The sequence below is a fragment of the Ptychodera flava genome, chromosome 18 (assembly GCF_041260155.1).
Source record: "Ptychodera flava strain L36383 chromosome 18, AS_Pfla_20210202, whole genome shotgun sequence".
Lineage (NCBI taxonomy): Eukaryota > Metazoa > Hemichordata > Enteropneusta > Ptychoderidae > Ptychodera > Ptychodera flava.
The window spans coordinates 19,430,633-19,452,771 of record NC_091945.1 but is presented as its reverse complement, the minus strand read 5'-3'; the positions used below and the strand labels follow the sequence as shown (position 1 = coordinate 19,452,771).

The following is a 22,139-nucleotide window of genomic DNA, read 5'->3' as shown; positions in this document are numbered from 1 at the left end:
TACTGTACGGAACACATAAACTGTCTTCAGTGTAGCAATGTAGAATTTTTCAGGGTAGGTGGTATGAAGTTACTAACTGTACTATTGCAATGGGTTTGAAACAAAATGTTGTTTGGTTTTCACAGCCTGAAGATGACAGCTTGCCGATAGTTGCTCAACTCCTTGGTATTGATGGCAGTCAGATGAAAAAATGGTTGTGCAACAGGAAAATTGCCACTGTCAATGAAGTCATGGTCAAACCCCTCACAAAACCACAGGTATGCTCACGTCTAGCATGGCCCTTTAGTCTGTAAGTTACTGTGAAAAGTTATGCAACCAACAGTGGTACATATGATATGCAAATTTAACTCTTAGAGTGCCAAACTCCATTTTTGTTGCCCTTATACAATAAAACGCCAACAATTCTTTCAGATCTAGACAAGTTTTTTCTGATATTTATCAAAATTTTGGTCAAAAAATGTAGCCTCTGAAAATTCATGTCCATTTTGTCCAAAATCTGGGAAAAAATTTGAGAAAAATTCATAAAAATTCGTAAAATGTTGCCCTGATATTTTTTTTGGAAAAATTACAGTGCGCAAAGGGTTAATGGTGAATCATATCATGTTTTTACATGTTCCATGAATAATCTGAAAATGTAAGCCTATATTACGGTAATAATATCAGTGAAGAATCCTGTACTGTGAAAATTTCAAATTTTTTATGCAATAATTATCCAAATTTCCAGTACTGATTGTGTCACTGCGTTCCATATGACTCATTTATATGAATGTTCTATCAGCTTGTGTGATGGACCATATGAAGAAAATAATTGAAATAAAGAGAAAAACATGACTCCTGGGTAGTTTTATGGCTTCTGAAACTTCCTATTCTTCTTGCTTTTGTCAGAGTTTTCACAGTGAAAAATGTTATGTTTTCCATTGTAGGCCTTCCACTCCAGAGATGCGTTAGTGAAGCACATTTATGCACAGATATTTGACTGGATTGTCGACAAAATCAACTTTGCCCTTCATACTACTCAGAAAGAAAACAGTTTCATCGGTGTTCTCGATATTTATGGGTATGTCTTCATCCTCTTTGGGATTTCACTGTTTTATCCTGCAGAGTGACTTTATGAACTTGATGTTCGATGTCTCTCTTTCAAGATAAAAAAAACACTGAATTCAAAATCATAAGTGTACAGTACATGGACATGTTGCAAAGTGCAAAGTAGTGCTGATCGCAAATGACGTCATTTTTCTTTCATTAATGTGCAAAAATAAATATTTGTCCACAAGAATGGTGAAAGTGAAACCAGCTAGTGTTACAATGGATACTCAAAAGTCACACTGATTTATGGCTCAGATTACAAGCTGCAACAACAGCCACGCATGCAACAATAAAATATGTCCAAATATCAAGCAGTACTGTCTGATATGGCGTGCATGCATCTATATTTAGTAACAAACCTGAAATTGCGATCAGCGCTATTTACAGTGTTTCCGATCTGATAACCTTGTTCACCTGCAAGGGAATTTTAGGATAGGAAGCCATAACTTTTTCAACACTTTCTCTGCAACTCAAATTCTTTATAAAACTTTAGACAACCACAGTCCCTCCACCAAACGGTCGGGAAACGCTATTGTCAAAACGTGCGAACGAGGGGATTAGCTGGTAGGATGCGCGTTGGGCTGGCGTTCGCTGTTGATGACGTCACACCAGCTGTAGCGTCCCCTCAAAGAGTGGGTACAGTTGTGTCGTCTTCAACGAAGAAACTAGCCTGAATCGGCCATAAAGTGTACAGCTACTTTGAAATGTCAGTATTTTCTCGATAAGCAGTATTTCATGATGAGGAAAGTGGGTGATCTTTTTATTCCTAATCGATTTTCAGCGCTAAATCGGCGTTTGATCACGCTATCGTGTGTAGGTCATTTTCATTGAATTGCGTCTTTCATAATGTGTCAGGAGAACATGAATTTTTGTTCGCTCTACACTGCAAAATTATGACGGTCTGTTTCATTCCGAAGTCTGTTCTTGTAATTAAAGTATACGTAAAATTAAAGTGACGAACCCAGTTTTTGAATAAAGGTTTATAATGAGACGCAAACTGATAGTTTATTGTGTAATGCTTTGCTCCGCAATTTAGAAAATGGCGTCCACTGACGATCTGTGCTCGCGTTGTGTGAAGTCGACATATTCATGGTTTTTCGTTTTGATGACTGGTCAAATAAGTTCGATTGGGACCTATTTATCTGATTGAAGCAATTTTCAACTTATTTTAACGATTCAATAACTGCAAATCAAAGTATAAAGTAAGGATAGAAAAGCAGATGAACCAAATTTGGCCGAACACCATTTTGTTTTTGCGACCCTCGCGGAGTCGATGTTCGATTCTTTGAAATCTTTTTTGATTGCTGTGCCTTGCGTACTACATTGTATTTTAATGTAGATTTTCTTGATTTGGTACTTGTAACACCATTTAAAATAAACTGACGACGCAATTTTTGTGATCAAACTTATCCATTGGGGGGAATTTTACGTGAAAAATATTGTTTTGATTCAAACCCCGTTGCGATTTTTCTGGCGTGTCATAAAGCCCTATCGAGGCATGTGCTTGATGTGTCACACAGGTCTCCCGTTAGCTGTAAAACAATGCCGCTACGAATAGGAAAATTTACATTTAAGAAAGGTCATTTTTGTTTCGATGTCATATGTCCTCGAAAACCGCTGGCTCCATGCACTTATACACTCGTTTTCAAGGACGGGGCATGTGAACTTCAATCGGAACACTGTAGACCTCTTCACTCTGTTCCTCTGAAATGGTGTTGAAATCGATGTCTTGTCATCAAGAGAAATGAAATCATGGCTGTAATGATTACATTGGTGTTGACTGCAAGTGTAGTCTAGTCAAACCAGCATGTGTAAATACGAAACACAGCCTATGTACGCATGCGAATTGTCCTTTAGTTCATTGCATGTCAGGTAAAAATGGTGTCATTCTTTATGCTAATGTTAGACCAAGCCGCGATAATCTCTTTACGCGAATAAACAGTGTAACGGAAGCGCAACGCGCATCAGGACAGTAGAAATACATTGCGTTTCCTGACCGTTTTGTGAGGGACCGTGAGACAACCAAATAACCTCAGATGACAGACATTGAAAGTTCAATTCAAAATGGGCAGAACGTCATTATCTTAACCCCATCCCCGCCAGACAGTATCACTTCCCCATCAGCCAACTTAGTAAAAAGCGGTATTGAGCCAAAACCATACATTTTCCCACCCATTTGGCTTGGTCAGTTCCAACAGCTTTAATCCATAAAAAATCATGTTTACAGTATCTGTGATTTCAGGGGCCTTTAAGTATTCAATTTTTTGGTTTTAAATGCACCAAATTGGACATATTCTGCTTTACTAGTTTTATCGAACTTGATTTGATGGGGAAAAGGGTTCATGGAGTTAAAAACACCTCTTTAGTAAAGATTGAAAAAATTCACAGTGCAATGCTTTTTACCTGTTACAGATTTGAAATGTTTGATTGGAACAGCTTTGAGCAGTTTTGCATAAATTATGCAAATGAGAAGTTACAACAGCAATTTACACAGCATGTATTCAAATTAGAGCAGGAAGAATACGTCAGGGAGCAAATTGAGTGGTCATTCATCGATTTCTATGACAACCAGCCATGCATTGACCTCATTGAGAGCAAACTAGGAATCCTGGACTTGTTGGATGAGGAATGTAAGGTAGGATGAAGTGAATTTTCCGTTGTTTTTGTATCATTTAGTTTTGAACTGAATATGTGTACCCTATTTCACTAAATTTTCAGTGTAGAATATAGCTTTGATTAATCTTTGTTGAATAAAAGATCGCAAATCTTCTCACACTGTCTTCTGACTTTGGTGAAGTTGTATATAATGTCCTTTGTGATAAGTCAGATCAATAGAAAAGTGCAAAATTTGAAGAATTTAAACATTATCCCAGTTCTGTGTGCCACCATTGTGGTTATGAAATTACCAAGTGTTGTCCAAAACATAATTTACTTCGCGTACAAGGCACAAAAGATTTCTGAACTCTGTGAGTCAGCTTCTTGAAATATATCTCTGTAAAGGTATCTTTGCGATTGTCGTCTGGGTCATAGGTGTCAAAACTTGTGTGAGATAACACGGTGTCAGCATTAACATCTAGAAAATCTGTTGATTGACAGATGCCAAAAGGCAATGATGCAAACTGGTGCCTGAAGCTGTACGATAAGCATCTGGAAAAATCCAACCATTTCGCGAAACCCAGGACATCGAGAACGGCGTTCATTGTCCTCCACTTTGCCGACAAAGTGGAATACCAAGTGCAGGGGTTCCTGGAAAAGAACAGAGATATGGTCATTGAAGATCATTTGAATATACTGAAAGCCAGTCAGGTGAGTTTGTAAGGAAGCCTCCTATTGGCCAAATATGTCAAATTGTAAGGAAGTCTCCCATTGGCTGCATATGTTATGTTGTACTTGTCAACAGAAAATCATTGACCTGAGCTTATGGCGTCTGTTTGAAGTTGTGTGTTGATTGGACTGACAGTCAATCAACCAATCTTCATCATTTTAAGTCAGGTACAATAGAATTACTATACTTTGAGTATCTGGCTCTCTCTGTGCAATTTTCATTAGGTATAAGTGTGTACCACTCAAGGCCCATGGATACAAGTAAATTTTGCACAAGATAACGTATGGGGCAAAGCCGAGTACATAATGGAGTGCAAACTTTGCTTTAGTCCATTATTGGCTGGGAGGGTACATAATATAGGGTTATTCACAAAATACGGCCCTGTATGGAAGAGGGCTCAGTGAGTGACGTATTGGACGAGCCGAAGGCGAGTCCAATACGTCACTCACTGAGCCCGAGTCCATACAGGGCCGTATTTTGTGTATAACCCTATTATTATACACCTCCCTCCATTAATCGTCCGTATAAACTAATTCTATGGTAAATTTTGAGGGATGCGGCACGCGGGATATGAGTGGAACGCGCGCGATTGTTGAAATAAAATTGCTACAAACCACTGAAAATTGCGCGTCGCGCGTCTCCCGTATTTGGGACTCCGCGTACTATACAAAATACGGAAAGTTATTGGACGGTCAAACTCCCATAGGTTACGGCAGTAGGTGTATAATAATTGCTATTATTTTATAGTTTTGGCAATGCCAAGTAATGTTAAGTGTAGAAAACATCTTTGGCCACAATACTAGACAATCAGATTCATTATCAGTAATACTCTGGGCGATGACATCACAAACTTCTCTGGTATTGACAAAGCTATGATATAATATAGAATACTGAAGTGAAAGGATGCCATAGTCTGGGTAATCAAGCACAATATTATGTCCTTTCTTTGTCCATTTGATTTCAGTTTGAGTTTGTTGCGGCATTGTTCAGAGAAAAGGAGCCGGCGTCACCAACGGGAAAGCACACCAAAGACTACAACAAAGCCAGATCAGGGAGGGGCTCCATACGATCCATGACTGGACCCCCTCTGAAAGGTGGCCTGAAGCAACACAAACAAACTGTGGGTTCACAGGTGAGTGTCGGTCCCCGTCTCAGACACCCAGATACATGATCAGATCAGGAGGTGGGGGGGGGGGGGTGTTCTGTAAGATCCATGAGACACTATGAAAGGTTGCTTGAAACGACATTGGTAACCTGTAAGTTCGCTAGTAAGGGACTGTCCGTCAATATACACCAAGACACACTGCCAAGCAGGGAGTGTAGTGCAGTGTTATCTGTTACATAATGTTTTTCACTTTCCATCCATTTCAATTATGGTACTCCTTCCTGTCGTATTAAAGGGCCTATTCTGGCCATATTGTGCTTTCATTTTGAAAAATATTTTTATTTTAAGTTCTTGTGTAGGAACAAGTCAAGTCGGAAATGCACTGTTCGGCTTGCACTTCAGAAAGAGCTATATGCTATTATTCCCTTGGTAGCAAGAAAAGGATTTTCAGCTTTACTGAAAAAAAAAAGATTATAAATTTTCAATCTTTTCTGACCTTTTATCAGTTCCGTGACTCACTGACAAGCCTGATGAAAACCCTGAATGCGACGAATCCCCACTACATCAGATGTATTAAACCTAACGATTCCAAGACAGCTTTTGAGTAAGTGCATATACACAGACGTTTGAGGAATGTAAATGGGGATGATTCACAATGATGTCAGACTTCCATCATTAATATGCGACAATGAATTTTTTCTCAAATGCGACAAGTTTTTCGGAAATAGGGCCTACAGGTTTAGCTTTTTTGTGACCACCAATGCAGTAACTGAAATTAACAAAAAATTCTTCAGGAAAGCATCTGTAAACAAACTGCAGTTGTAAACATAGTTTGCCAGAATTTCTGTTGGCAGCCCATTTTGTATATGTGTTGCTATATTTATTTTCAACAAACCTGATGATCTGGAATAAATGACCTATAAATATTCATTGTCATGAGTTTGCGGTAAATGTATGCAATATCTACCAAAGTTATGCCCGCATGGATGCCAAAATTATTCACCGCCATGTTTCAATAAAAAGATCACTGTCAAGGTCAGTAAATATTCCCCATGAAGATAGACAACTATTTGAACTGGTTGCCTTGTACATCATGAGATTGGCAGTATAGTAACACAGTGTCTTCCTTTCCAGATTTGAACCCAAGAGGGCAGTAGAGCAGCTGAGAGCCTGCGGTGTGCTTGAAACCATCAGAATTAGCTCAGCTGGATATCCATCAAGGTGGGCATTACAGTCGCACTGTGATGATTTTAACTTAGCTGAGAAGTCTTGTAGTTTCAAAAAAACTGATAAATGCTTGTGTCATGTGATATGTACAATTGTTCCGTCATATAGTGAAAATATGGATGTATATTTTACTTGAAAGCATTTTTGCCTTATTTCTTTACGGCAATAAAACAGGATGAGCATCTCAAATTTGTCTTTTGCAGGTGGTCATATCCTGAGTTTTTCACTCGCTATCGAGTGCTGATGAGACAGAAAGAGATTGACAAAAGTAACTTCAAGCACACCTGTGAGACTGTATTGAACAAATACATCAATGTAAGTGGTCTATAGTCAACCTTCCGTGGCCAGACACTGAAAACAAAAACAGTGTATGATAACTCCTACATGTCTGTTTTGATCTTAAAAAGTTACCACTCATTGAATTTTAAGCAGGAACTTACAGGACTGTTGGTGCACAATAGGGGAATTACTGATAACGCAGCGGTTTGCATACAGTGGGCGGGAGTTTTTGAATTCTCATAGCATCACTTTGACCGCATGATAAATTTGAATAATCATGATGAGCACTTTCGTGACACATGCAAAGAGGGGTCAAATGGTCGTACAGAGAACACATTTTGAAAGATATGCGTCCTCCGACAAAAAACGGAACATTTTTTTCAGTTTATTTTCGACTCAAGTTTAGCTGTTATATATTCTGATAGACATCATATGCAATGTTTAATGAAAATGAATGCCTGAAACATGGCAAAGTTATGGGATTCTGGGACCAAACACGGCAGGTCCTATCAGTAGCATGGCTTTTTACATTTGCATAGATTTATGATAATCCGGCTTTTATAGGGGAAGTTCCTGTTTAACAACTGATTGTACCTTGACCTTTAGAGGGTCCTTGTGCTCCTTGAAAGTCCTTGAATTTTGAATCCTCTTGGAAAGCCCTGGAAAAGTCCTTTGAAAATGAAATTGAGTCCCGGAAAGTCTGGGAAAATTGATCACCCACCCACAACATTCAAAAAAGGCAAGATGATCAGTCATGATATCTTAAAAATAATATATCAAATGATTTATAAAAATGATATCATAAAAATGGTATTTCGACCCAAAGAGTCATTCAAAATTCTGAGAAAGTCGTGGAAAGTCATTGAATTATAAGTGGCTTTGAGTATTGATAGAGCAAATGTTTGGCTACATTCAAATCATAAGATGGTGAGAGGTGCCATTCAACCATCAACCTTATCAGGCGTAACTTTCTGCAAGGCAAGAACTGTGGTCCCAGGTTTAAAATCAATATAAGGACTTCGAGTGTTTTGACCATCAGATCTGATTCCCGGGGCACAGCAGCACAAAATGCAATTTGAAACATTGTTATAATAGCATCTAATGTTTACTATCTGTGCTGTTACCAGGATGATGATAAATACCAATTTGGCAAAACCAAGATCTTCTTCCGCGCTGGTCAAGTCGCATACCTGGAGAAACTACGAGCCGATAAGCTCCGCGATTGCTGCATCCTCATGCAGAAGATCGTGAGAGGATGGGTAGCCAAGAGAAAATACCAGAAGATTAAGAAGTCAGCATTGCTTCTACAGTGCCAGATCAGAGGCATCCTTGCCAGAAGGTGTGTAAAATTTTCATTCAACCCTATCTCCAGAATGGTTTGTCCCAAACCCATTGTTATCATTGATCAGGCTGACTACCTGACAGTATTACTTTCTGATGCTCAATTTCATTAATGCAAAATTAACCACTTGGTGAAGTGCCACAGCTTACTAGATGCAGTATATGTCTTCAAATGATGCTGTGTCCGGGAAAGTGGCAGACATTAAATGTCTGAAAACTATCCTCGTCTTTCTCTGCCAACAATCAGAGTCTGGCTGGGCAAACTCAGACAACACGCAATATGCTTGTAACCTTTGACCTTGTGGCAAGATTCTTAACAATGCAACTGAATTCTGAAAAGACTGTAAAATGTAAAAATGTCTAGAATAACTTACTGTCATCTATGCTAACTGAAAGGGCAAGTTGCTGTCATTTATTATGATGATTTTTTCGCTATTTATATTTGTAAAGTTAACTACAGTTTCTTGTTCTACTCCCCAAAGCATGTTGAGATACCCAGTATTCAGCTTGTCAACTCAGCCTGTACATGTGTAGACTGCATTGTTATTGTTGACAAGTGAATTCTGGTTCAGAATTCAAATGTAAACAATAACAGTGCACTTAACAATTGTAGACGTTTTGACAAGCTAGATATTTGTGCTTCAACATGCTTGGGGTACCAGAACAAGAACTTGTTTACATAAAAAATTGATATAATGAAAATAATAAAGTTACAGCTTCTGGCCCTTAGTGGATCAGATGTTAAAATTGAACACACCTGTAATCAACTATTACTGTCCATAGTGAAAAATATAAGCTTCAACTTCTTTGCTGAAAATATCCTTTCATGTTTCCACAGGTTAGCCAATTTCTTGAAAAGAACCAAATGCGCCACCAAAATCCAGAAAATGTGGCGTGGATTCCGCCAGTGGAGGCGCTACCAGAGGCTGCGCGCCCTGGCCATCGTGGCCCAGTCTTACGCCAGGGGACAGAAGTCTCGCAAGATTTACCGCCAGCTGGTGCGCCAGGTCAAAGCGGTCATCATACAGAAACACATCCGTGGTTGGCTGGCTAGGAGATGGTACGCTGGCAAGAGGAAACAGATCATCCTAGTCCAGTGTTGCATCAGGAGAAGACGAGCCAGGAAGGAGCTGAAACAACTCAAGGTATCCGTGGAATTCATTCATATTCCGTATAACTTCCCGTGGAAGTCAAGATCATGATTTAAATGATCTCCTTTATAAAACACTGTCTACAAGTTTCAGTCATTACACACAATATAGTGAGTGTTAAACCATTGCAAACAAGCCACCGATCATTGACTTGGCTGAATATTGGAGCTATACCCAATCATTAAAGAAGTGGATCCTCTGCTGAAACTAGTCTTCAAAATCAATGTAGATTATCTGGAAATCAAATCTACTCTTAGTGAAATCCATTTCTTAATCAAATATTATGTTTGTTTGTTGTCAACCACACGGTTATGAACATTTTTTCAATTTATTAAGGCATACATGTCTTTATTTTACTCTGCCAGTTGAACATGTTCATTTCAGACTGTGTTATAATTTGATCTTTCAATTTTTGATTTTTATCACTGTAGATTGAAGCCAGGTCTGTTGAGCATTACAAGAAACTCACACGTGGTATGGAGAACAAAGTCATCAGTTTACAACAGAAGTTAGATGAATTGGTGAGTATGGCTGTGTCGGAGGTCATTTAAGGACAAAGGTCATGTAGTGTGATGCTGTGGTCTTTTCTCTGATTTCTTTGTGTGATAAATATGCATGGCAGGGGAAGGTTCAAAGTTCATTGACTGTATCACTCATGCATCTGAGAAGTCTTTTGTCTATGTGCAAAGCACACAGGTAGATGAAGGGTACAGCACTGAACCTTCCCTCCTGTAGACTTTCACTGGCGTAGTATACCATTTCACTGTACAGCGTCTATCATTGGTCATCTATTGTAATACCTCATAATGGAGCCAGAAGTTGCGTTGATGTGGTTGCAGTGGGATTTTAAACAGTGAGGGTTTAAATGCCACAGCTTACTAGATGCAGTATATGTCTTCAAATGATGCTGTATCCGGGAAAGTGGCAGACATTAAATGTCTGAAAACTATCCTCGTCTTTCTCTGCCAATTATCAGAGTCTGGCTGGGCAAACTCAGACGACACGCACATTCCACACTCACACTGTGTACTGACATTGTCTAAATACTCACACTTTCATTCTTCAGTTTGCTGTGTATGTCTTATAGTCAAACCTTTCCATGAAAAATGACTTCACTTTAACCCTTTGAGTGCTGTAATTTTTCCCACCAAATTTCAGCGCAACATTTTACGAATTTTATGAATTTTTCTGTAATTTGTTCGATAATTTTGAACCAAATGGACATCATATTCTTGCTACAATTTTTCCCCCCAAAATTTTGGCAAAAATCTGAAAAAATTTGACTGGGGCACATTTTATAAAGGTGACAAAAATTGACTTTGGCGCCCAAAGGATTAACCAACAAAGACTTAGAGCATGGATTCTCAGAATTTTTGACACCAAAACTATTGTTTAATACAAAATCTTATACAACGCTACAAATTTTGAGTTTCCACCGGTGATTCCAATAATCTTATGACATATTTTGTAACACGACTTGTTTGATGTGACTCTGAATGTTTAAGTATTTTTATCAGCATTGTATCATCTTTGTAAATGCTATATTTTTCATGTGTATGTCTGTATGTCCATTTACTTTAAAAACTTGAAAGCCGCAGAATATATCACCTTGGTATTTGATATAGAGAGATGCATTGTGGGTTGTTCACAAAGATTTATTCAAATTAGCATGTTTGGTTCGAAAATACAAGAGTGAAGAAAAAATATGTGAAGTAGGTCAAGCATACATGTAGGAACCCATTGAACTACAGTCACATATGCCACATGTACATATAATATGTGCTTTTTTGGGTATTATTACTCAATTTGATGACTATTTACTCATCTCATAATGATGTGTACGTGTTTTTTGTATTGCAGAATAAAGAGAACAAAAACTTCAAGGAGAAGGCACCAAAAATACAAGAATTGGAAGCCAAAGTGGCAACAATGAAAGTGTTAGAAACAGAAGCCAAGACCTCAACCAACAAGATCACAGATCTCGAGGAAGAGATAGCCAGACTCAGAAAAGAACTTGAAGATACCAGAAAAGAGAAAGCAAGTCTGGAGGAAGACACTGCAATTTACAAAGCAACACAAGAACAGGTTAGTCAGCCTCTACATGACAAAACATTATTCATGCATATTGCATTTGGCTCAAATTGGAATTTTTAACTCGTAATTTTAACTCATAATGAGTCTTATATCTTTCAGTTCTAGAATTACACCATTTTTAAAGGGACCCAATTTTTTTCACATTGAAAGGGTCCCAATGCTTACACAGACTTAGGTTGGAAGTTGTCTCTGTCAAAGTTGATGTTACTGGAATGCACTCTGAGCACTTGCAAGTGTAACCATTTTAGAAAATTCTATCATCAAGATCCATAAGGGGGCGCTGCACCCAACACAGCATATTTTGCTCAAAAATCACTTTTTTGCAAATATTCATTTAATTTAATTAATTTGTTAACCCAAGATTAAAATATTGGTTGGGTTCACCTTTTAGCTTGTCAAGCAGTCTTGTGCGTGATAAAGAAGTGTTAATTTATGTAAATGTATGGATGAACATCAAAATCTGTATTCTTTTATTACTGACAGGTTGTTGGGATGCTAAAAGCAGAAAATACTAAATTACAAGAATCATTGAAAGAGGCTGAAGAGAAAGTGTATCGTCTTGAAGGTAATACTGTCACTTTTTAAAATGTCAGTGTGAAAAAAATCTTTGTTCTCTACCAAGCTTTGGTGATAATGCCAAAAATAAATAAATTGTGCTGTTCCGATAACATGCTTTTCAAAAATAAGGTAGGTAAGTCGGCAGGGATTTTTTTTGCCAAAATATTTTTATTTTTAAATGTGCATTTTTCAGGGGTTCAGGGCGGTCAAACACTGGCCGCAGCATTTCCAGAAAAATGTATCGTAGATATAAAAGGAAAACAGCATAAAAGATCCTCGTTCAAGCAAAAATCAAGTGCAAAGTAATGAACGTGTGATTTTGCGGGTCATTTCTTTTTTTTTACTTCCATGTTTACATAGCTCTAAAAAGTTTAGGGTCGGCAAGTAAAATATAGGGTAGGTCAGGTTATCGCAACAGCACAATTTTTTATTTTCGGCCTAAGTACCCACTTTTACCATGCCAAGTCTGCAGAGTGACAATAACTTTGTCAGGGATGTTTCCAGTGCAGTTTGATCCATTCTCTTAAAATCTGAATTGTTTAGAATAATGCATTTCAAAATTTTGCTTCTAATATTCAGCTGTGATTCTCTGATTACTTGTTTAACCCAGTAACTGTTTTGCCCCGATTTCAAACTACACATGAAAACTAAGTTTGAAAAAATTTGAGGACGTTTCATTTATATTTTTGTGTGGTAAAGAGATACATGTATTAATAGCATTTATCCTAATCAGTGCAACAGAGAAATAATTTATTGTCTTAAAGGGGCAGTAGCTGTAACATGGGATGATTCTTTCACTATATTTGTTTTACAAGTCAGTTGCAAGTTCATGTTTGTACTCACCGAAGTTTTTTGAAACATTAACAGCTTAGCCTGACAACACAATATCTCTACTTGTAAAATGCACTGTCATTGTTTACCTTTGAATTCTAGTCCCGACCAGAATTCACTTGTCCAAAATAACAGTGCAGTTCACACATGTACGAGCTTGAGCTGACAAGCTTAATACTGTGTATCTCAACATGCTTTGGGAAGTAGGATGAGAAACTACATGTACTTGACATTGAAAATAAAATCAGTGAAGAAAATCACCCATATATTTTTCTGTTACAGAGTCCCAGAAGAACAAAGAACAGAAAGACATGGAGAATTCCCAGCTGGCGGTGGACTATGAAGAAGAACGCGCCCACCATCAGAAACTTCTGAATGACTACTCACGCCTCGAACAGCGGTACGAAAATTTACAAGAAGAGATGCGACTATTGTCCAGCCTCCCGGGAAACAAGGTTAAGCGGACGCCTTCGAACGTCAGTTACGACATGAAGTCTGACGATGGTCTCCATCCAAACAGTGCCCACAGGGATACAAACGAAATTGACCGAGACGTCTTGGTGAGTGTCAAAGGTCAAATCTAATCGTGTCATATCAAATCTCACACTGTCAATCATCATCAAGAAAAATGTAAGGCAAGTCACTCCAAATATGACAAGATCCCTTTGATTGGTGTAGGAAAGAGTCATTTCCAGTTCTTTATATGTCAACATTTTTTCTGCTTTTTTATCATTTATAGTGACTACACATACATCATGATTGTGTAGTCACTTCATATGATGTACGTTAAGCCTCCATCATAAGATTATTCACCTCTGTGAGCCAAATTGAACAGCCCCCCCCCCCCCCCCCCCACCCACAGAGGAAAAATAATAAGCTCATTCCATTCTTTCATCCAAGCCAGGAATACCATGTTGGAAGGTAAATCAAGGTAGGGCCGGTGGATTTAGATGAAGAAATTTAAGTTGCGGTGTCTCAGATTAAAGATAGTTCAACCAATAAATGTCAAAGGCATATGCCTGTTTTTAATGCTAACCTGTGTTTTCTGCTGCAAGCGCAAATGAAGACGAAAAACGGCAAAACCGGCTTATTGAATCATTAATACTGGAATTGCAAACATAGCAGTTTAAATCAATGGTATTCCAATACCTGTGGTCAGAGCTGAAAAGTGTTCCAAATTATTTTGGAAAAAACGACGGAAAGAAATACTTATAGATACAGCTGGATATAGATTCTTGACCGGCAATATGACTTCCCTAAACCTTTGCTTCTTCTCTGTATGACATTAAAAAAAAATGTTTATGCGATGTAGATTTCATCTTTACCATCGAAAGGATGGCTGATGTAATACGCATGAATCTGTTCTTTTAACTTTCCATCGTAGATAGGTTTGTACTACTGTTACAACTGCCCGATTTCTTTCGCTGAACTAACAACTTTACAAGCACTTTAGGAATGTAAGACTACGCTGAATACCTGCTTTGCACATTCTAACGGATAATTGGTCGACAAGGAGGAGATTTGCATATTAATGATTACCAGGTGACTTATTGATCATCGATTTAGCATAAACCTTTTTCCATGCTATGTGTTAATGGTTGCGGGCATATCCTCAGCTTTGCTTTCATCCTTCATTCTGTCATTCTCACACCATTGCTCCACCAGGAACAAGGCGACGACAAGGCTGGCGTGGAGGTCTCCGCCTTCGCCAAGCTGCAGAAGCGCGTGCGAGAGCTTGAGCAGGAAAACAAACGCTTGTACCACGATTTAGAGGGGCTAGAGACCCCGCTCAGTAGTCGCTCTCGATCCAGCTCTCTGACCGAAATCACTGATTCTGAAATGACCTCTGTGTCAAAGGTGAGGGGTTTTAATGGAAATGTGAGTTTGTTGTTTGTTGTCACTTTACTCCACCAGTAACATCAGGTGACTAACAGAGATATTAATTTAATTTGTAAATGAGCACCAGTTTCACGCTGCACAGGGCTTTCATTGGATCTTGATATCCAGCAGAGTACAAGATATGGATTCTCCTGCCCCCATAAACAGCCATATCGCAATTGATACTTGCTAAAACTAAACAATATTGCATAATAGTTTCAGCACAGACTGTTGTAAACAGAGACAAAAGAAAGCAGTTTTTCCCAATAAGTTTGATAGTCTTATTCTAATGCAATCTTATAGTCTTGATGTGAAAACCTTACTCACTCGGATGTTCACTTGCAGTTACACTTCACATCAAGTGTAAGACATGAAAACAAAAAAGTTTCTCTCAATTTCTATGTATTTCATTCGGTGCTGAGGTAAAAAGTTATCCAAAATTACAAAGAGATTTTTGGATTTCATGCAAGTAGCTGATATTTATTCTATACTACCATAATCCATCTGCTAACTAACTTTGCTGTGTGTTTGTATTTTGCACAGCGTTCATAACAATTGATTTGCCACATTGAGAAACTTGTCAAAGTATCTGACTTTTATTGAGCATTATGCAAATTTGATAACATGTAGTTTTCAAACTGTTATTAGAACAGGCAAAAATTAAGACAAGGTAGTATTTTCTCAGTTTACCAAACATAAGTTGTCTTTACATCAGGGAAATATTTCAAACCTTTAGTAATTTAACTGTGTAAAACATTCAGTTCCTGCTAGGACTTCAAATAACCTTTGAACCCCTATCATGAAAGAGAGTAGCCTAATATAAGAAGTAGGTCAGTCTGTCTGAAATATTTCATGCCCCCCCTTGCAAACTTGTAAAATCAATACCAAATATCTTTGGGTTAAAAGCAAATGACATTTTCAATAAAAAAATGAAATATTTTGAGATTTTGATAGTTTAAAAAGTCTGTAGAGTTTGTGAATATTTTACAAAACTGAATTCATTAGCAGAGAGAAATTTTCTCAATATGTGATGCCAAAAATTGAAGTTTTTGAAATAAAAATGTGAAAGACTTGATATAATGAACATACATCAGATTAAATATGCATGGTGAGGACAGCTGTACAAATTTGAAAGTGAAAAGTTTTGCTGACACTGGTAGCCAAATGTCTGAGTAACAAGTACTGTTTTATTGTAAAAATGTTTAAAAATGCATTCTTTATAGATGTAGTGTTGTAGTCTACATTGATGATTCATTTTCAATTTTTCATCAGTTGAAGAGCTACGAAGATGAGAACCAGAAATTACGAGCTGAGGTGCTGTCGCTCAAAGAAGCGTTTTTGCACTTTGAAGAAACCAAAGACGAAAATGCACCAATCAGAGCCCTCCTGAATCAAGTCAACGTTCTGAACGAGGAAAACGAGAAACACCGTCACGAGGTCATCAACTTGAAGAGTAAGTTAGCCAATACTAAGAGAGACCGACAGACAGGTGGGGTCAGCATCGGCGTCAGTACGGATTTTGAACTCTTTAAGAAGAAGGACCCTGAACTTTTGAACGAAGATGGAGAATTGCAGATTGCGTATCTCTCACAGAAACAAACCATTCAGTATGTATTCAAGATTATTTTATCAAACAAGCGGTGAGAGAGTGAGATGGTGTGTATGAAAAGCCTGTATGCCAGAAATTTAAATTCCAAAAGTCAAGTCTAATACATGTCAAAATTCAAACGACACACACTGTAAACTTGGTTATTTGCAAACAGTTAGGTAGTATGAAACCTGACAACTAAGAAAATTAACAAACCTAGGTGGTCTCAATTCTCTTTCTCACAATTTAATTGGTTGCCAACAATTGGATGGTATTTTTAAGCACTCCATTAACATGTCCAATGCACTTTGTTGGAGCCCATCAGAGTGCATCGAGTGACAGTACCATGGAAACAGACTTTTCAGAAAACCGCTATTTAAATCAATTACTGAAAACATTCCATTTCTGTTGTGTTGTTCACACATGCCATTGTAAGCCCTGAGTGTGTTATATAGGCTAACTCAATTATCCAATTAATAATTTTGTGCAGTCAGTGTGAGGTAAACAGCAATTCTGTAGGTTAGAGTGCGGAGTCACCGTGTTACACTCATTACCAAGGCATGAGATATGTGTGCTCAGTTTTTGCTAGACCATGATACTCACTGAGCAGTTGTCAGAAATCACACTGGGTTGATTTCATTTTCAAGGTAGTGTATTTTTACACATATTTCTCACATATGTAAATTTGATTAGTTTCTGGCAACAACTCAAAGGTTTTATCCACAGCATATAATCAATATCAATATATTCATGCAGTGACAGGGCTGAAAATTCTCACGTTACTCCATAGTACTTAGTCAGTAATAAGCAGCAAAAAAAACTGATTTTAGATTTTGTTTTCTGGAAAAGATTAGCTAGCGTACAAATACGTGTGATTTTTCAAATAATGGTGTTGGTATTAGCTAATATTACTTTTTATGTGTCTTTACGCTGATATGGTGCTATATGTACATTTTACTTGATAAGCTTTTTGCTGTGTGTGTTTATGTCTGCTTGAGTTTATATATACAGTATGTCCTCTTGAATATATGGCCATCTATTATTGAGCCATTTTGTGTATTTCCTGAACAATATTATTTCTTACCATCTCATGTATACAGTAGAGGGTTGCTATTTTCACTGATGAAGTCTTCTTAATAGTTATCAAACATGAAAATCACTGAAAAAACATGATCGTTTCTTTAGTTTTACATTTTGCGTTCTGCATCATTATAGATCTAGAGTTATGAACCCACCTATATAGTATCCGTTTGACTTTTACAATCAACCTCACATTGTTACTGGTAGGTGGTTAAAATTACTGAAATACTTGAACAGTCAACGTTCTTAACATCCCAACCTTCGTAAATGCAGCACTACAGGAAAATGGTTGAATTTTAAATTTGGTTAAGGAAACAGGAATGAATCATAACATTATCATTTCAAGTCCATTCATTTTGAATATCTGTCTCTTCTTTACCCCAAGATTACTTGAGAAGCAGCTTCAAGCTGAGAGAAAGAATTTTTCACTTCAAGAGAATGAACTGAAAGAGGAATTGGAAAGACTTCAGAAGGATAACCATCGGCAGCAGAAAATAATAGCACAGGTATGAGATTTTCAAGTGAACTAGAAAGTTGTAATTTTGTAGATTAATTATTGTACCCAGTTTTCTCTACAATGAATGTTGAACTTTGATAATTATACAGGTAGGACTGTGCATATTAATCGGGTCTTTCCAGGCCTGGTCTTTGAAATTATTCACCTTGTACCGCACAAATTATGTCATATTTCTATTTATACATTTCTGATTAACTTCACTTCTCATGCTTCCACTGTTTAGGGTCAGGTGAGTGAGTTTTATGGTGCACCACATCTGTGTTAGAGCAGTTATAATCAACAAAATTTTGCCATCAAGACCAAACGGAGCCAGTGTTTGTTTGACGTTTGCATTTAGTTTATTATTCAAAATAAGTGTGGAAAAATACTGAAGGGAAAATATAAAAAGTTGATATGCAGTGATTCAATATGGTACATGGATGTTTTGTTGGGTGGCTGTTGACAGCATTGCAATAAGGCTTTATAACTACTGTAGACTGAGTCTTTCAGTCTCAGCCAACTGAATTTTCTTATGGAAAGATTACATGTTTGTGACAATCTTAGAATTATATACCAGGGCCATTATACCTTTTACCTAAATTCTCATTTTACGTAAAATTTACGATTTATTATGTTATGCTTTGAATTCTGTCACTAGCAATACTTTCACAAAATGTTAATAAGTGCCGTATTTCTACTGTATATGCTTCTGAGTAACTGATTCATTTAACATGTGTGAAGTGTGCGACCAGGGTTTTAGGAATGAAAATGTCATAAGGTCATAAGGTGACTGATTCGTAAAGCGTTACTTGTGCAATTTTGTATAATTATGTGTAGACTAACCCAAATTTCTACAGTGAAATACCTGTTCAAGTTGTAGACTGTGTGTCGGTGTTTGACTTTTTTGAAAAGGGAAACAGTTGGTCATTTTGTGATCTTGGGTGTTTGTTTTGTAGAATCTACAAGCCACGCCAGAAACCAGGACTTCAGCCAACCTGCAACATGAAATCAACAGGCTTACCAATGAAAACTTGGTGAGTACATAAGTGAAGAAAGAGATAGATAGACACAATAGACTGTGAGAGATATGCAGAAAAGATAGACCAACAGATAGGCCAGGGAAGAGGGATAAAGAGAGACATAGATGTAACTAGATGGACAGACATGAGATAAACATGGAGTTAAAAAAAGGAACCCAATCAGACCTGCCTGAAGACAAATAGACTAATTGAGAAAAATTATTTTAAAATTTTTTACAAACACTGGTTTTCGACTCGTATTATCAAACAGAAATGTACAAAAATGTCAATCTTTTCAAAAAAAAAGGACGTTCTGTAATCGTAAAGTTGACCTATATATTTACAAAAGAAATTTTTGAGAGGGTTAGATGAAAGAAGACTGACGTTTGCATTACAATGATGATGTTTGACGTTTTGACCCCTGGAAAAGGAAGATGACAAAGGTTGAATGAATCTGTTGCCGGGAGACAGTGAATTCAGCCTTTCACTGCATGGATTGATAGATTTTATTCAATAGTGTACAACAATATATAGTCTGTAGCATAGAATTTGTAGGAACGAACATGCTTTGGAAAATAATTCCTTTACCCTCTGAGTGCTGTAATGTTTTCCCGCCAAAATTTTAGTGCAGCATTTTACCAATTTTTATGAATTTTTCTGTAATTTTTTTGATAATTTTGGACCAAATGGAGATCATATTTCATTGGCTACAGTTTTTTCTCAAAATTTTGGCAAAAATCTGAGAAAAATTGACTGGGGTATATTTTATAAAGGGGACAAAAATAGACTTTGGTGCTCAAAGGGTCAACAGAAAATCACTTAAAATGACTTGTTACTTCAGGTAAATTCAAAGGAAGCAAATCTTTGCTTTCAAAGAAGTAAAACCTATTTGTTAATATTCTATGGCACATATTTCTGTACACTTATAGGGAATGCAATTTCAAAATCAAGTTTTTCTGGCATAACTGTGAAATGCATAAGTTTGCTGTTACAAAGTTTTGCAAACCCTTCAGTAATATTTGTTTTTAATTTTCTTTACTTTTCCAGGAATTGAAAGAGCAGATGGAGACATATGAGAAAGAGAATAGAAAATTGAAAAAACAACTCAAACTTGCTGCAAAGAGGTTACAAAGTAGAGGTGTTGAACTTGGTAAGGCAGTTTCAAAAATCCAGTGTGTACTTTTTTGTTCATGTTCAAATCTGACCTACAATCAGTATAGGATATCTGTATGTGTTAAAAGTTAGTGTTATGATTCCATGGAATAGTATGGATGTGAAATCAGGAATATGTTTGGAGGCTAGAGATTTTAACAAACGGAATAATTGTTTCGTGACAATGTGATGAGTGGATATTAAAGTGGTTGTGAAATTCTTGAGTTACCTTATGTGACCCTTTAACCTGATGTGAAATTTGTGTTTTGCATCCAGTTTTTATTTCAACAAGCAAGACATACTAACTACAATCTACATGTGTATTAGATGAATTTCCCACCCATTTCCAAATAACTTTTAGAAAGGTTTATGCCAAAATTCTTTGGTACAGGCAGAATCATCAGTCCACAACTATGAATTGTAGTAATTTAAAAACAGATTGACAAGAAAGTATTCTTTTTGATTGTTTTGAATGTACGATATTGTGAATGAAAATCTGCAAGAAAATTGTGTCTGTGATGCACTGTTGAGGGCCACCTAGACATGTGTAGACAAGTGAGAAGGGACCCCCTAAGTTATCAGTGAATCTCAAAAGTTGACAATAAGACAAATTAGTAGAGTCACAACAGCAGAAGTCATGAATAGGACATCTAACGCTCTGCTGGTACCGACCACTGATATTGAAATTGGTACATATATTTTGCTTTGACACATTTGCCATGCCAAACTGTGATACCTTATCAAGATATATTTTCATGTAAGCAACGTCTTTTTTTGATAATTTGTGTTTTGCTGGTTTTCAGAAAGTAAGTGCGTGTTAGATAAGGTTCAAAGGTGTGTTTTTGGTGCTACGGAGGTTTTGTTTGCCAAGGGTCTTTCACAGAATGCAGGTTTTTTTGTGTCAATGGGAACAATTGACTTGGGTTGAGTGGCTTTTGTGTGTATCAAGTGTGCTTTCAAAGTGCCTGGTACGCCATGACATAGTGCTACACTGACAGCCTGTAAGGCAGATAGATTGTGACCAGTTTGTTTAAAAATTTTGTGCCTGGATCAAACAAACACACTGAAATCTCAAACTTACTGTTGAATTAATAGAATGAACTGTGACAGAGTATTAAAATGGCACTAAAGAAAGTTCAGCATTGAGATGTTTGTGAGGATCATAAATTTTCTGTCACAATATAAAATGTATTGTATGTGTAAAGTTTTTTCCATTCACATAATATAACTACCGGTACTAATGTTTAGCGTTGCAGCTCTGAAAAGTTTACTAATAGCCTTTGCTAAAATTACAGAACAATGAGAATTACTCACTGTATTTTTTATGTAATGAAACATTAGCTTGCCAAAACAAACTATACAAATCTATTTGGAAGTTTTCCAAGCTAGGTGAAAGTAAATTACAGACATTGTAGAAAACAGTTAAAAAAACACAAATTTTCAACAGTGTCTCAGAAATATTGAGATTTATGAGATGTCACCGTCCACCACTTTATCATAAATGGTTTCATCCAGGGGATATATTTGTTCCTATAAACATTAATTGTTGATGTGTAGAATTGTGTGTTTCATTCCAGTCAGTCAAAGTATCAAGATTTCATTTAGTGTTTTTGAAAAGTGTTTTTTATTCCCATAATGTATTTCAAACATCGTCTCATTTTTCTCCACTGTTAATGCTTTACATCAAAGGGTTAGCACGCAGTAAGTATATCAATTTCCTATGCATGCCAAATGGTCATTCAATGTCATTGCCGCGTAGTCAGCTAGAAGTATCACATGAACACAATCGCCCAGTCTCCCTACACCAAAATCACTCAGCATATTCCATGACACGCCCCTCCATCATCCAGACAACCATATTTGTTGTACACCATTTCCACATCTGTTGTTGCAGTACAGTTTATCAATATCTTTTTTTTACCAGCTTAC

General features: G+C 37.1%; 1 protein-coding gene across 2 annotated transcripts in view; it reads left to right on the top strand.

Annotated features, from left to right (window-relative positions):
• LOC139117085 (unconventional myosin-Va-like) overlaps positions 1-22,139 on the top strand; it is an 80,719-nt gene that overhangs the window by 44,370 nt on the left and 14,210 nt on the right. The window contains exons 9-28 of one of the 2 annotated variants that reach the window (XM_070679918.1): positions 126-257; positions 924-1,057; positions 3,499-3,721; positions 4,183-4,392; positions 5,376-5,543; positions 6,023-6,120; positions 6,651-6,737; positions 6,947-7,058; positions 8,150-8,361; positions 9,202-9,508; positions 9,946-10,035; positions 11,375-11,599; positions 12,092-12,173; positions 13,280-13,557; positions 14,663-14,854; positions 16,148-16,482; positions 17,929-18,049; positions 18,996-19,073; positions 20,106-20,208; positions 21,900-21,911. In XM_070679918.1, coding sequence (XP_070536019.1) covers positions 126-257; positions 924-1,057; positions 3,499-3,721; positions 4,183-4,392; positions 5,376-5,543; positions 6,023-6,120; positions 6,651-6,737; positions 6,947-7,058; positions 8,150-8,361; positions 9,202-9,508; positions 9,946-10,035; positions 11,375-11,599; positions 12,092-12,173; positions 13,280-13,557; positions 14,663-14,854; positions 16,148-16,482; positions 17,929-18,049; positions 18,996-19,073; positions 20,106-20,208; positions 21,900-21,911 — 3,199 coding nt within the window. The remainder of the gene's footprint in view (positions 1-125; positions 258-923; positions 1,058-3,498; positions 3,722-4,182; positions 4,393-5,375; positions 5,544-6,022; positions 6,121-6,650; positions 6,738-6,946; positions 7,059-8,149; positions 8,362-9,201; positions 9,509-9,945; positions 10,036-11,374; positions 11,600-12,091; positions 12,174-13,279; positions 13,558-14,662; positions 14,855-16,147; positions 16,483-17,928; positions 18,050-18,995; positions 19,074-20,105; positions 20,209-21,899; positions 21,912-22,139) is intronic. The other variant, XM_070679919.1, reaches the window with a different exon arrangement.